General features: G+C 41.4%; 1 protein-coding gene across 1 annotated transcript; it reads left to right on the top strand.

Annotated features, from left to right (window-relative positions):
* The first annotated feature begins 17 nt into the window (after positions 1-17).
* Positions 18-14,255, top strand: fam50a (family with sequence similarity 50 member A). The gene is made up of 13 exons (XM_080899516.1): positions 18-258; positions 994-1,078; positions 1,198-1,297; positions 5,920-6,041; positions 6,926-6,999; positions 7,383-7,449; positions 8,327-8,388; positions 8,526-8,602; positions 9,183-9,237; positions 9,442-9,490; positions 11,063-11,133; positions 12,107-12,217; positions 14,040-14,255. The coding sequence occupies exons 1-13, from the start codon at positions 148-150 to the stop codon at positions 14,046-14,048; spliced, it is 993 nt and encodes a 330-aa protein (XP_080755642.1). The 5' UTR covers positions 18-147; the 3' UTR covers positions 14,049-14,255.
* The last annotated feature ends 119 nt before the right edge of the window (positions 14,256-14,374 follow it).

Genomic DNA, 14,374 nt, shown 5'->3' with positions numbered 1-14,374 from the left:
AACTACCCGGCATGCACTTCGCCGTCGCCATTTTTCTTGTTGTGATTTGCGAGATACGCTGTCTTTACAGTTCTGGAAAAGTCTCTGAGAGATTTTATTATTAATCTTGTATTTGAACAAATATCTTTTTAAGCTCATTTTGAAAACATGGCGCAGTACAAAGGCGCTGCCAGTGAGGCTGGCAGGGCCATGCAGCTCATGAAGAAGCGTGAAAAAGAAAGAGAGCAGCTGGAGCAACTAAAGCAGAAGATTGCAGAGGTTTGGAACTTCTCCCCCTTGATTATAACAAGTCCAATAATAGTTCAGTGTCAATGAGAGCTACTTTAGCCGTTTATAAGTGGTCAAAACGACAGAACGCAGTCGCGTAAGGCCGGGAGCAAAGCGAGTGAAGGACAGTGGCGGAGCCAGGAAATTGTCCGTGGGGTGGCCAGGATGGATCTGTGATGATTTTAGAGGGCATACATCTCTCACAAAATATTGTATTGCTATTTAAGCTCCTTAAACTACACGCCTGTACAATATTTGAATCTAGGTAGTGGTGGCAAAGATCAAATGCTATCTCTAACATTTTTTCTTATTTGTGCAGATAAAGTAACAAAGAAGCACAATACAAATGTAGCACCACTTATAGACAGTTGTACTGTGTATTACTACTGTGCTGAGTTTAGCTTATGGTGATCAGCAGTATTATGAGCTAATCTGCTGTGTCATCAAGATACACAGACACAGATACATAATTAACTTTTTTTTATGTAGTTCGATCCAGGTATTTATACACGAAACAAACTACTTTACCGTTATAATCGCATAAAACATGGGAAAAAATGTTTAAAATGAGAGATTTGTCCAAATTTCTGTTTGAATTCTAAGATTTTTGAGACAAAGGCTGTAAGGGCTCTCTGATCTGTTCTAATATTGTGACCACACCAGGATAACAACATGCCTGACCTGCTCCTCACTGAGCCTTCACTGTGTGTGTGTGTTTTCTCATAGGACAACATGGTCAAGTCCAACATTGACAAGAAGTTCTCGGCTCACTATGATGCTGTAGAGGCAGAGCTGAAGTCCAGCACAGTTGGTGAGTGTGTTGTGTTATATTTAGATTAGGATGATTTGTTTCTGGCATTCTTGCTTACTTTTAAATTTACCTGTTGTGGTTTTTGTTTGTTTCTTTGTTCTCTTAAATCTCTTGATCAGGTCTGGTGACACTGAATGATATGAAAGCCAAGCAGGAGGCGCTGGTAAAAGAGCGAGAGAAACAGCTGGCCAAGAAGGAGCAGTCCAAGGAACTCCAGCTGTGAGTTTTTCTTACTGATGCTCTGGGGCCTCTGTTACGATCCAGGATTCAGTCTTATCTGGTTAAATTCAAGTTTCAACCTTGGTTGAGGAAAACAGCTGGATTTCCAGTAATTTAACAACAACTACATTTCCAGAAATTAGCGTCACCGTTCCCAGAAGATCAGCCAGACTTCTGGGCGTGGACATTTGGAGGAGGGTCTAAAGTTTTTGTATTTGCCCAACGAGCACAGATGGACATAGATTCTTAAACACCACTTTATTATTTGATTCCTATTGTCTGCGAATGGTTTTACAGCAGTTTTATTCTATGAGCAATAATTAATTAATTATTAATCAATTAATATATGACATAGCGCCTGTTTGTATTTGCTTACCTCATATCAAACTTGCATGTAGACTAAGCCTACGTTTGAATTTTCTTTTAATATGAATTCTTTATTCTCTTAAACGGCACCGATGCTGCAGAAATAATTGATTGCTATCCATCAGATTCTCTCATGTCCTATTGATAGAGTTGTGATATTGATAAGTCTGTTGACTCACACAGTCAGTTTTGTTTTCTTTCTTCTGAATATAGCAGCTGTTTTCCAGTCTTACTGACCGGAGCAGTTAAAGTGCACATTTTTAATACTGTAACACTCCACAGTGCTTTTCCTCACACTCACATCGCCGTGTGAATTTCAGTTTCTATTATGTGTTTTACCTCGTCATATTTTCCTGCACTATAATTTGATCTTCTTTTATGAAATCAGTCGCTCTGCTGCGAGGATACTTATCCATATTTGCGATTAGTTAGATGCAACCAGGGTCAGCCCTGTCGTGCGAATGTGCAGGGGAAACGCTGAGATTAATGAGAGGATTACCCAAGTTAGGATAAGTGTATCCAGATAATGTAGCATCTGGTCTGGCTGATCTAACTCTCCTTGGTGGTGTGGTGTGTGAATAGAAGAATAGAATAGAATAATTCTTTAATTGTCCCACAAGGGGAAATTTGGTTGTAACAGCAGCCAGAAAGACACATATACAAACAGGACACAGAACAGAAACATACACAATTTTTCTTAGATATTTACATTAAGGACAATGGTTACTATAAACAGAGTACTGTACAGTTATTAAATAAAATAAAATTAACTACAGATAAGAGGCAAACCAGGTTGTAGTGCGAATTGGTTGATTGAATTATTGCAGTTACAGCGCAGATGTAAACATCTGTGATTGTTGGGAGCAGTTTTGATTGTATAGTCTGACAGCTGCAGGGAGGAAGGACCTGCAGAAATGTCCTTCCTCGTACAACATACAACACTGTAAAAAATGACAGATGCCACCACAGAGTCATAGAAGGTCTTCAAAATCGCTCCCTGTACTCCAAATGACCTCAGCAGGTAGAGTCTGCTCTGACCCTTCCTGTAAAGAGCATCAGTGTTGTGGCTCCAGTCCAGTTTATTATTCAGGTGAACACCCAGATACCTATAAGAGTCCACTATCTCAATGTCCACTCCCTGGATGTTCACTGGTGTCAGTGTGGTGGGTCTGCGTCTCCGGAAGTCCACCACCAACTCCTTGGTTTTCCCAGCATTGATCAGCAGGTGGTTCTGCTGACACCAGTCTACAAAGTCCAGAGTCCACTGTCTGTACTCTGAGTCGTCCTCACCTGGGATGAGGCCGACTATGGCAGAGTCGTCAGAGAACATCTGTAGGTGGCAGCGTGGGGAGTTGATGGAGAAGTCTGCAGTGTAGAGGGTGAAGAGGAACGCTGCCAGCACAGTTCCCTGTGGGGCCCCCGTACTGCAGACCAGCGTATCAGAGACACAGCCCCGTGTCCTCACATACTGTGGGCGTTCTGTGAGGTAGTCCAGTATCCACTAGGACATGTGGTGGTCCACTCCCGATAGCTCCAGCTTGTCTCTCAGAAGTCGTGGCTGGATGGTGTTGAAAGCACTGGAAAAATCAAAGAACATGATCCTCACAGTGCTTCCAGGCTTCTCCAGGTGAGTCAGAGCTTGGTGCAGGAGGTAGATGATGGCGTCCTCCACCCCGATGCCAGGCTGGTAAGAAAACTGCAGCGGATCCAATGAAGAACTCACCAGGGGGCGCAGATGGTTTAGAACCAACCTCTCGAGGGTCTTCATCAGATGTGATGTCAGGGCTACCGGCCTGTAGCTGCTGAGGTCCTTGGGATGGGAGGTCTTTGGTACCGGTACCACACAGGAGGTCTTCCACAGCTGTGGTACTTTCCCCAGTGACAGGCTCAGGTTGAACAGATATCCTAGGATGCCACACAGTTAATCTGCGCAGCACCTCAAGAGCCTGGAGCTGATGCCATCTGGACCTGCAGCCTTTCGCACCTTGATCTTGCGAAGCTCGTTCCTCACTTGAAGTGCTGAGATAGAAAGAGTGGATTTTGGGGGAGGGGGGTGTATGTTGGAGTCTATAGAAGCCGGGGGTGGGTGTAATGACTGGGAGCTGAGAGGTGTGAAGTCCTGTGATGAAAGACAGGCAGGCCCTGAAGATGAGGGAGATTGCAGCAGGGGGGACGATGCTGGGGGAGGGGTGGGTGGTTGATCAAACCTATTAAAATATTTATTTAGGTCATTCACCCACCCCAAGTCTCCTGCAGCCTGGGGGTTGGTTTTTGTCCTGAGATTGTCTTCAGGCTGTTCCAAACCCCTCTGAAGTTGTCCTGTTGCAGCTGCTCTTCCATCTTCCTCCTGTAGTTTTCCTTCCTTTGCCTTATCTTCCATTTCAGCTTCTTCTGAACAACTCTCAGCTCCTGTTTGTCTCCAGATCTAAAGACTCTCTTCTTCTCCTTGAGGAGAGCCTTAATTTCAGGATTTATCCATGGCTTGTTGTTAGAAAAACACCGTACCTTTATGAGTATGGGTACGGTGTTGTCCACACAGAAGTTCATGTAATCTGTAATGCAGTCTGTGATGCTGTTGAGGTCATCCTCCAGGGGGCTGCAGAGGTTGTCCCACACAGTAGAACGGAAACAGTCCCTCAGGGCCTCTTCAGTCTCTGCCGACCATTTGCTTAATGGGTGTTTCACAACTGTTTCTCTGTGTACTAGAGGTTTATACACAGGCTGGAGATGAACCAGGCTGTGATCTGAGCCCCCCAGGGGAGGGAGAGGTGATGAGCTGTATGCCTCCTTGGTGTTGGCATACAATAAGTCCAATGTTTTATTGTCTCTGGTGTGGCAGGTGACGTACTGGGTGAAGGTGGGGAGAGTGGAGGACATGTGATGTGATTAAAGCCCCCAGAGATCAGGAAAAGGGCCTGAGGGTGCTGTGTTTGGAGTCTGCTGGTTACAGTGTGCAGGACCTCACAGCCTGCTGTAAAAAATATAATAAAGAACACGATTGTCCATAGAATTCTGAGCTCCATTGTGGGGACAACAGTCCAAAAACAAGAAACACAAGAACAACAAAGAAACAACTATTAAAGAGAAAAAAGGACTCGGTCAGGTCGGAGCTGCTGATACTGGCTGCCAGCTCGGAGCGGCGCCGGAAGTAATGACAGTAAATGTCAGAGAACCAGCTGTGGGGTGTCCTTTTGTGTACTGCTTAATGATGTGGTCTAAAAGGAAGCGTTCCAGCAGCAGTGGTTCAAACCCTGCTCCCCCCAGAAGAGGCCGCCAAATGATCACATTTAAAAAAAAAAGTTCATTTATTTATTTCCTTTCTTACTTTTAACCTTCTACTTGTGAGATACCCACACATTTTTCAGGCTAATAATTCTGGGAAATAATTGCTAAACATAAATACCAAACATTTAAATACCAGATTACAAAATTTGCTATCTTTGAGTTTTGGACTAAAAGTTGTGGAAGATGTCATCTGCGTCACAGAAAATTGTGATGTACCTTTTTGTTTTGGTTTATTGTTTACTGGCTTATCAAACTATTAAAATGGCCTAATTTACATTGATGGATAGTGAATGTAGTTCCTGAGTTCAGTTCTTCTGAAATGTATCTGATGTGTGTACATCCCATGGAAATTGTTAGCTTTTTGGCCTTTTTGGTAAGCAACACGTTACCCTTCTACTTCAGGAGCTTCCTCGCTTCAGTTATGTGCACTGTAATAATTTCACTTCAGCTGAATTGAAATCAATGTTTTCTTTTTTTTAAATCTTGGCTGTTAGTCTCCGTGCAGATGAAACAGAAAGAATGCAGACTGTGCACCGACCTGCAGATCCTGTTTTTGAAATGTTGGGCTTCTTGGAAACAAACTCTTCTAAATTTTTGTTTTTAAAATTCTCACCAGATGCCTCACATGTGTATTCTTACTAAGTTGGCAGTAATTCTGCATTTGTGAACGAATGCTGCCAGATCATTAAATACGTGTGTGTGAACAGTTTAAGGAAACTCTAAACAGTCCCTCTAAGGACCCAAATAAAATACAGATGAATAACACTCCTTGGTGCTGTCCAACCTGAATTGCGTTGCCAAACATATGAAACCTACAAGCAGCTTATCACAGCGTGTAAACAGTAAATTTTCTTTTCTGGGCTCTAGCTCAGCTCAGCAGCAAATAATTGTTTGACTGTAAGTATTTGCTTTCACGGACACCCTCTTGTGTCTCGATGGGTCAATATTTATATTTTCTCTTCTCTTTCCAGCAAGCTCGAGAAGCAGAAAGAGAAAAAGAGAAAGGAGGAGCAGAAGAGGAAAATAGCCAGCTTGTCATTTAATCCCGAGGACGAGGAAGAGGAGGAGGAGGATGAAGAGGAAGAGCAAGACTGTGAGCATTCGTTCTGTTTGGGACGTTAAGGCCTCAGTCATCTGAAGCAGTTTTCTTTCTTTATCTGTAACTTTGTTTAAAATCTCTTCTAAATCTGTTAGATTAGGTCAGAGCCTTACTGCTGAAATGAACATGTTCAGACCGAGCCCTGCAGGGAGACTAATCTGAATTCCAGAAACGGCAGAGATCTCGTTATACTTGTTAAAGGTTAATTTGAACTTGTTGATTTGTCGCTTCTCTTTTTCTGAACTATACAATTAGTTATACGTCACTCCTTACAAGTCGTTTAGATCATCAGATTAGAGGGATTGATAATACTCAGTACTGCTGGCCAGACCCCACGTGTAAGCATAAGAGTTATGTTAAGAGCAGCAGTGGTGCAGGAGCAGCCAAAGTCTTTTCTGTGTGTTCATACAGATTAAAGGTAACAAAACACCCCACTCAGAGATTTCGTCACTACCGTGAGGCAACAAGTGCAGACTGATGGTGGTGATCACAGTTATTTTCTTATTGCCAAATAAAATTCCAGAAAGATCAAAAGTTAATGTGCGAAAATCTTGAGCCACCCCTCAAAGATGGCCTCAGTTTACGTCTCCACAATGGGGTTTCAGTCATGATAAGATAAGATAGAACTTTATTAATCCCTCGGGTGGGTTCCTCTGGGAAATTCGACTGATGGCCTTGTCTATCTTCATGTATACAGTGACTTGGTTTGGTCTTTCTCATTAGAGACTGTAAGAGTCTTAATTAGACTTGGTGACTAACACAGTCTTGGATTTTAAAGTCTGCTTAATAACTGTGATTTTTTTTTTTCTTGTACTGCTAAAACATAAATAATCTAGATGTCACATGATTTCTTATTGATCTTTGGTTTTGTCTTGTAGATCCAGTCAAGAAGAAAAAACTGGGGAAAAATCCAGATGTGGACACAAGTTTCCTGCCTGATCGAGACAGAGAGGTGAGGTGGTTGTAAATCACATTAACTCCATGAGCGTGTGATAACATAATATGGTTGCACTTCTGGCTCTTCTTAGCTCTGCATGTATGTTCAGCTGTGCTCTGTTTTACCTGGCAAGCTGCCAGACACTGCAAATCTTAAGAAACGCGAAGGCTAAGAAGTGATGAATGATTACCTCTCCACAAGTAGCTCCACTTCACTGTCAGTTGTCCATGTCAGCAAAATAACAAACAGATTTCTGAATAATTGGAGCTCAAAAGTTAAGAGTTGGTGTCACTGTTGATCAGTTGGTGGTGTTGTCAATCTTCTGTAATCTGATCGTCTTTAAATGTAAAACTTGTTTGTAAGTATTTTTGCTCCACTGATGGGCTTTGTGTACTCAGGAGGAGGAGAACCGGCTCAGAGAGGAGCTCAGGCAGGAGTGGGAGCTCAAACAGGAGAAAATTAAGAGTGAGTATCAGGATTACAAAGTAAGTAATGATGATCACTTTAATACTGAATACAAGGAGGCAGGCAGGAGCTACACAATGATCCATTTTGGATGTTTTCCGTGAGGACAGTTGACACTTTCCTCAAAGTGAAGTGCCGACCAAAGTGTTTTCCCCTGAGCCCAGCATGTTTTTTAGTTCTTTGCAATGGGAGTGTCACTGTGCTAGTGGCAGTGTGACAAGGTGCTGTGCACATCGCTGTTTGCTCTGACCCAGCCGCCTAACCGTCATCTCACAACCTTTAAATAACAATGGGAACTGTTTTCCTCCTGAAATCCCCAGAGCCGTTGAATGAATGGCTTACTGAAAAGCTCTGAAGGTCTCTATATTTGCACGCAAACTAGTACAATGAAAACAGTCAAAGTTCAACTGCCATGATCGCTGTGATCTCAACTCTTTTTTTTCTGTACAACTTCACTGAACCGTCCCATACCAGCAACCGCCACAGCCAAACTCTTCTCGGGCAGTACTCGATAAGACTCCTGCTTTAGCTTGAAAGCTCCCTTCACCTCTGGTGTCTACCATCTGGTTCAGGGATTACCACCACTAGTATTTAGTATTTTAGTATTTATTTATTTATTGTCATTGTCAAGAACAATGAAATTGCGTTTGGGGCTTCCATACAACCCAGACTCACCCTCTTGGGGCCTCATTACTTTTAGAAGGCACTGCAGGGGCTGGGTGCAGTGTGCATCAGGCTGCAGGGCCCCGGTGATCTGAAAACGAACATCCTAATTAAAAAGTTGCTATTGCATTATTATGAAATCAGTGTGGCAGTACAGCAGTGCGCAACCCTATGTCTCTCTAAATCTGTAATAACTGTACATCTGTGTCATCAGATGAAGAGATTGAGATTACGTTCAGTTACTGGGACGGCTCTGGACATCGGAAAACTGTCAAGGTAAAGATTGAACCAACTGGCACTGAGGTTTTTAAGGAGAAAAAAAATGTTATCTGCACCGTGCGTAGCAACACTTTACACACCGGTTTCTCTCCTCATGCTTTTGTTTTCTCTCCGTTTGTGTATTTCTGCTTCAGATGAAGAAAGGTAACACCATTCAGAACTTCCTGCAGAAAGCCCTGGAAGTCCTCAGAAAGGACTTCAGCGAGCTCCGGTGAGTTTAGACATGAAAATAGGATCATTTTTGTTTTTCACTCGGACTGTTTGAGAATGCAGGTATTTACAAAAGTAGCTGCAGTTATGCCATACGAAAAGAAGGTTCCATGGTGGGAGTGTTCATCACTACAGGCCATCATATAACTGAATGCGGCATCAGCTGAAATTGACACCGATGAGTAAAAGTAGAGTGAAGAAAAACAAACTAAGATGTTGTCTGTGTAAGGAAAAAAAGATTTTAGGGGAGTTTGAAAATAAAAGAATATTTTCCATCAGCCCAAATAGAAGCTTTTCTGTAGTTTAGCCAAACAGTTGCAAAAAAGCTTTGACAGTGGTGTAAGTGCTGTCTGTAAGAGACCTCCTGCAGTGAACAGCTGGCCAATTTCTGACTTGCCAGAACTGACTTGGCGCACATCATGTGTCCTTCTCAGTTTCTCCATCTTTTAACGCTAGAGTGATAAACTGAAGCATTGCTGTCAGCCCCAGTGTTTTATTTCAGTTCCCATGGAGACATTAAAAAAAAGGCACCTTGGAGTTAATGGATGTGACAAAATGATAAATGGGATTTTTTTCCACAGATCTGCTGGAGTAGAGCAGCTGATGTACATTAAAGAAGATCTGATAATCCCACATGTAAGTGCTGTGACACACCCAGTTAACTGCTGCCAAACCTTTGCTTAACTTTGTTTTTTCCCTTTTTTCCTCCCTCTCTTGTTTAAACACCTGTGCGCCATTCAAATTCACTTTGATAGTTAAGTGTAGTCACACTAGTAGATTGTAATCAGAAAGAGAATTTTGTTTTTGATGTAAAGTTGTTTGTCTCCTTGTCTCCTTCAGCATCACAGTTTCTATGACTTCATTGTGACCAAAGCCAGAGGCAAATCAGGTAATCAGGCATCAACAGCTTCCACACTGTTGACATCCAATATCCCAATTTCCTGCTACAGACGATAGAAAAGCTCTAATATAAAACATTTTTGTTGTGCTATAGAGTGTATATAAAAGATGAACCAAGCCACAGTGACATGTGACACAAAGGCCCAAACATAAATAGTCCCTCATTAAACCAGAATGTTTTGTTAGAAATCAACTGTGGTTTAGTGTTTATTAATCCTTGTTTTTAAACTAATAGCATTTTGTGTCGTTCCTTTTTTACACAATATTTCATATTCAATTTAAAGTTAAATAGCACAGCTCGTCCAATCGCGATAAGTGGACGGGGGATTTTATTCTGGACATGTTTGTATGTTGTTGCTTTAGACTGCGGCTGTCTAAAGAGAAAAGCGCGAGACCAGGAATATTGTCCACATTTGGCTACCCCTAATCTGATATAACTAGTGATGTGTCGGTCGCGAACGAAACGACTCTTAGAGCCGGATCTTTGAAGTCAACGATGCAAGTCGTGTTTTTTTTTGTTTTTTTTTCTCTCACCCCCTCTCGCACTTTTTTTCCGCTTCACTCCGCATGCAAGCCTTGTGCTTTGCGCTGGGAAGAGGGGGGAGGGGCGGTAGTTACACTCGCAGTAGCACAGGAACAGAGCGGGAGGGAGAGAGAGAGAAAGAGACAACAACGTCACATTAGAAAGGTATAGTAATCATCCACAACTATTGTTCAGTTGCGGATGATAAAGGATTCAGAAAGTTTATTCATGCAGTGAATCCTGTGTATGGAATTCCAAGCAGGAAAACACTCTCCCAAAAAATCATCCCCGGCCCATATGACAGAGAATGTGCATCTTTTTTTTTGTTTTGCATATTTTAATATATATTTAATTGTGTTGTGGTTTGCAGTGTTTTGTGCTGTTTCACTTTAAATGTGTTTAAAAGGAAAAAGCTGAAAATTTAAATAGTTAAAAGTTGAAATGTAAATAGTTGGTTTTTGTATTTTATAGTTTATTTAGTTTAGTACAAACTCCAAAACAAATGCAAATTCCGAAGCACAACAGAAGTGCTCCAGGATGCTGAGCGCAGTGTTGAGCTTTTGTTAACTAGTGGCTACACAAGCCAGGAAGTACCATCGACCAGATTTGGTGTGTGGTAACAGGTAAATGAACAGTTTTTAAAAATAATTTCAACATTCTTTTTGTGCATAATTTTATATTGTTGTTAATAATAAATTAATTAACGCAACAAAACAACCTGAAGAGCCGGTTCGGAGCCGAGAGAGCTGTTTCTCTAAAAAGAGCCGGAAATCCCATCACTAGTTATAACATTCAGGCTTCATTCTAACAGAGTCTCATTAATCACTGCACTTTGATAGTCTAAGAAGCTTGGAAACAAAAGCAGAGAGTCCCTCCACCAGCCCTATAGGGGTTAAATCTGGGCCCATGGGGGATGTTATAGTCTCTGTAGTTTATATTATCATGAGGCAATTATGTGTCGGAAATTCTTTCTTTCTTAAATGCCTCATGCTTCTTAGTTTTCTGCTTTTTCACCCAGTTGATATTTCTTCTCCGCAGGCCCTCTGTTCAGCTTTGATGTCCACGATGATATCCGATTGGTCAATGATGCCACTGTGGAGAAAGATGAGGTGAGGGGGAAAAACAGTTTATGGGAAATGGTTTCCTTTTTTTAGCTGATTAGAGCTACTCCTAAAGTACTCAAAAAAAGAAATGTCATAAGTCTGTTTCTACAGTTGCTTTGATTAGAAATACTCATAAGAAAGATGAAATATTTGTGTATCTGATACAGGAAAGGGAGTTTATAAGATTATAGAGGAATGAACAGAAAGAGTGTGATGTTGAAGTCAGACACAAGCCGAGATCAGAGAGAGAGCAAACAGAAGAAACAAGGCAGCGCGCTACATATAGGTAGACTGAAAAAATTAAGCAAGCATCAATTCTGGACCAAAATGGAGATAAAATGTAAAACTGACACAAAAATAGACACAGACACACACTGTTAATTGGACTGATACATCAGTGTCGGAGTCTAAAAGTATCACAAGTCACTGAATTCTGATTGTAAAATGTAAAAACAGCATTAATTTAATAGTTTACTGTCCTGTGCAACGTCTAACTTGAAATGAGTCAGTCTCTTCATCATGTATTAGTAGGATTTTTTTTCTCTTCACTTAATTTAGAAGGATAAAAATCCTTTAAAATGTCCTAAATTGTCCTCTTTGACAGGAAGAATGTTGAGTAGTTTGCAGTTGTGTTTTCAGAGTTTGAAAACAGATTTTGCTTACCCAGAAATCATCTTTACACTGACACTAATGTAGAAGAAACCAATACCACACCCTAGAGCCACGTTTGGACTTGTTGACTTGCCAAGCATATGTGGCTGAGACACATGGGTCCAATCCACTGTGTACCCACAAACTGAGCAGTGGGGGTCTGATGTCATATGGATTGTGTATCGTTGAAGGCTTTGGAGGTCTGGCTGTCCTGACTGGTTTTAGGGACAGAAATGTCTGAATATCTCTGTAAAATGTATTCTCCACCCATGCTGTATTGTGAAAACAAACAAAAATATTAAGTGCAGCTTTGCTCTTTTACCTCAAGTCTCATGCAGGGAAAGTGGTGCTGAGGAGCTGGTATGAGAAGAACAAGCATATCTTCCCTGCTAGTCGCTGGGAGCCATACGATCCTGAGAAGAAATGGGACAAATACACGGTAAGAGTCATTTCTGCCAAGCAAAAATTAATCAGCTGGTTATTTCCCCAGTTTCATTTTAAATTGGAGTCTCGTTGGCTCTGTGTGGCCTCACCACCAACGCTGCAAGCAAAGCTTTGAAGCTGACCCAGCTTTTCTCAGGTTCATCATTAACTGCAGGTGGAGCACCAGAATGCGAGGCAGAGGGGAGATGACTGGACCTCATTACTCTAATATATCTTCCATGTGTGCAGTTCAGTTTCAGTTTAGTTGTATTTATATAGTGCTGTTTCACAGTGACAGTCATCTCAAGGCGCTTCTATATGGGACATAAAAGCCCCACAATATTAGAGAGAAAAACCCCAAATATTGGATTACCTGTGAAAAGCAGGATGGGAAGAACTCCCTTTAAACAGGAAGTGACCCTGAACCAGGGTCAGACAGGGCCAGCCATCTGCTGAATGAGGTGAGGAGAAAGGAAAGACCAAAATGAAGAGCACAGTGAGACAAGAGTTAATGACATGCAGTGCTGGCAAAAGCACATGAGGAGTGAAAAGAAGAAGGTACATGTATACTGCTCAGTGCATCATGGGAAATCTATGAGTGTACCTGGCAGTCTGATCCTGTGGCATCCTTATAAGAGCATAATAAAGGGGAAAATCCAAGGTCAGAGCAAGCTGCTCTACATGAAAGCTGTGGTACTGTAGCTGTGGCCTGAGTAATGAGCAGGGTTTTAAAGTTGCTCCTGGATTCAATGATGAGTCAGTGAAGAGAAACAGCATGGGAGAAATGTAATGATATTTCTGCTCCCTGCGTCAGGCTCATTGCTGCGTGCTGACAGGATGATTTGTGGCACGAGTTTTCTTTGTAATTGTTCAGAGGGATGCTGGAAGGAAGTCCAGAGCTTTGTACTGAGAAGATGCTTTTCACTTTATGGCATGCATTTAATTTTTAAATGCAGAAAATTGCATGGAAATTGTTAAGCACATATATTACAAATGTAGTGAAACTTTAATGAGCACCTCTGGGACTCTGCTCTGCAAGCTGCATGGTACAGCTTCTTCCCTCATCAGTGCTTTCTTACACGAGGCGGCTTCAGAGCAGTGAGGTCTAACCGCTGGTTTCAGGCTGACTTGATGGTTCTGGAAACTCTAGTAGTCCAAGAAAAAAAGGCTTTGAGGCTGGAAATGAACATAATCAGAACTGCTTTAACCTCCTAGGACCTGGCATCCACATATGTGGACATCACATTTTGGGTTATTTAGACCAAAATACTAAATCTTGCTCTACAAGGGCCTGATATCCACTTACGAGGACATTATACTGCCACTGTTTTATCTAAATTTTAAACAAATGTATGTGGCTCTAATTTTTCTTAGAAACAGAAATCAGGAAATTCTTTGTTTTTACATTCATCAGGTTCCAATCAGCCCAAATATCAAAGAGAAATTAAAAATACTTGCCATGAAAGAGTTTGGGTCTTAGGAGGTTAAAAATGAGCAAAATTCTGTAATACTTCAAATAAGCAGCTGTTTCAGCTTATTTAGATATTACTTTATCATTGATTGTTAGTGAGTAAATAGTTTATTGACACTCCAATGACTGGATGACTGTTTGCAGTGGGAATAGGGGAAAAGCTCAAGTGTTTGTTGAGCATCTAGTGGCCTTTTGTGGTATTGCACAAGGCGATTTTTTTATTCTTATTTGTTTTTCATTGTTTTCAGCCTCAGGACCTGGAAAAAAATATGGCAGTTTGATGAGGAGCATGCATGATACACTCTATCTAATCAGCGTGTTTGTATTTGATTCTTTTGGCGTTACATAATATTTTTTTGTTTTCCAGATCCGATGAGACGCCGATGCTCCATCGCTATGTCCGGTCCTCGACGCAAATAGTTGCTAATTTCCATCTTTACTTGTTCTATTATTTGTTTTAATGTCAGTATTTCTTTTCAACATTTGATTGGTTTTATTTGAAAACAAAATTTTTTGTGTACATAGTTGATTACTCCTAAACCTTTGTTGGAACATCTGCTGAATAAAATGAACCTGGCTAACACCTCAAAGGTCTTTGGTGAAATTTGTGCAATGACTTGTTTTTCCTCACCTGATACTTAGGTTTAATAGACTTGCCATGAGATGTTTGTGTTTTTTCTGCACTCTAATAACTTATTGTGG

Source organism: Rhamphochromis sp. 'chilingali' (genome assembly GCF_963969265.1).
Source record: "Rhamphochromis sp. 'chilingali' genome assembly, chromosome: 12".
Classification (NCBI taxonomy): Eukaryota; Metazoa; Chordata; class Actinopteri; order Cichliformes; family Cichlidae; genus Rhamphochromis; species Rhamphochromis sp. 'chilingali'.
This window is presented reverse-complemented; position numbering and strand designations above follow the sequence as displayed.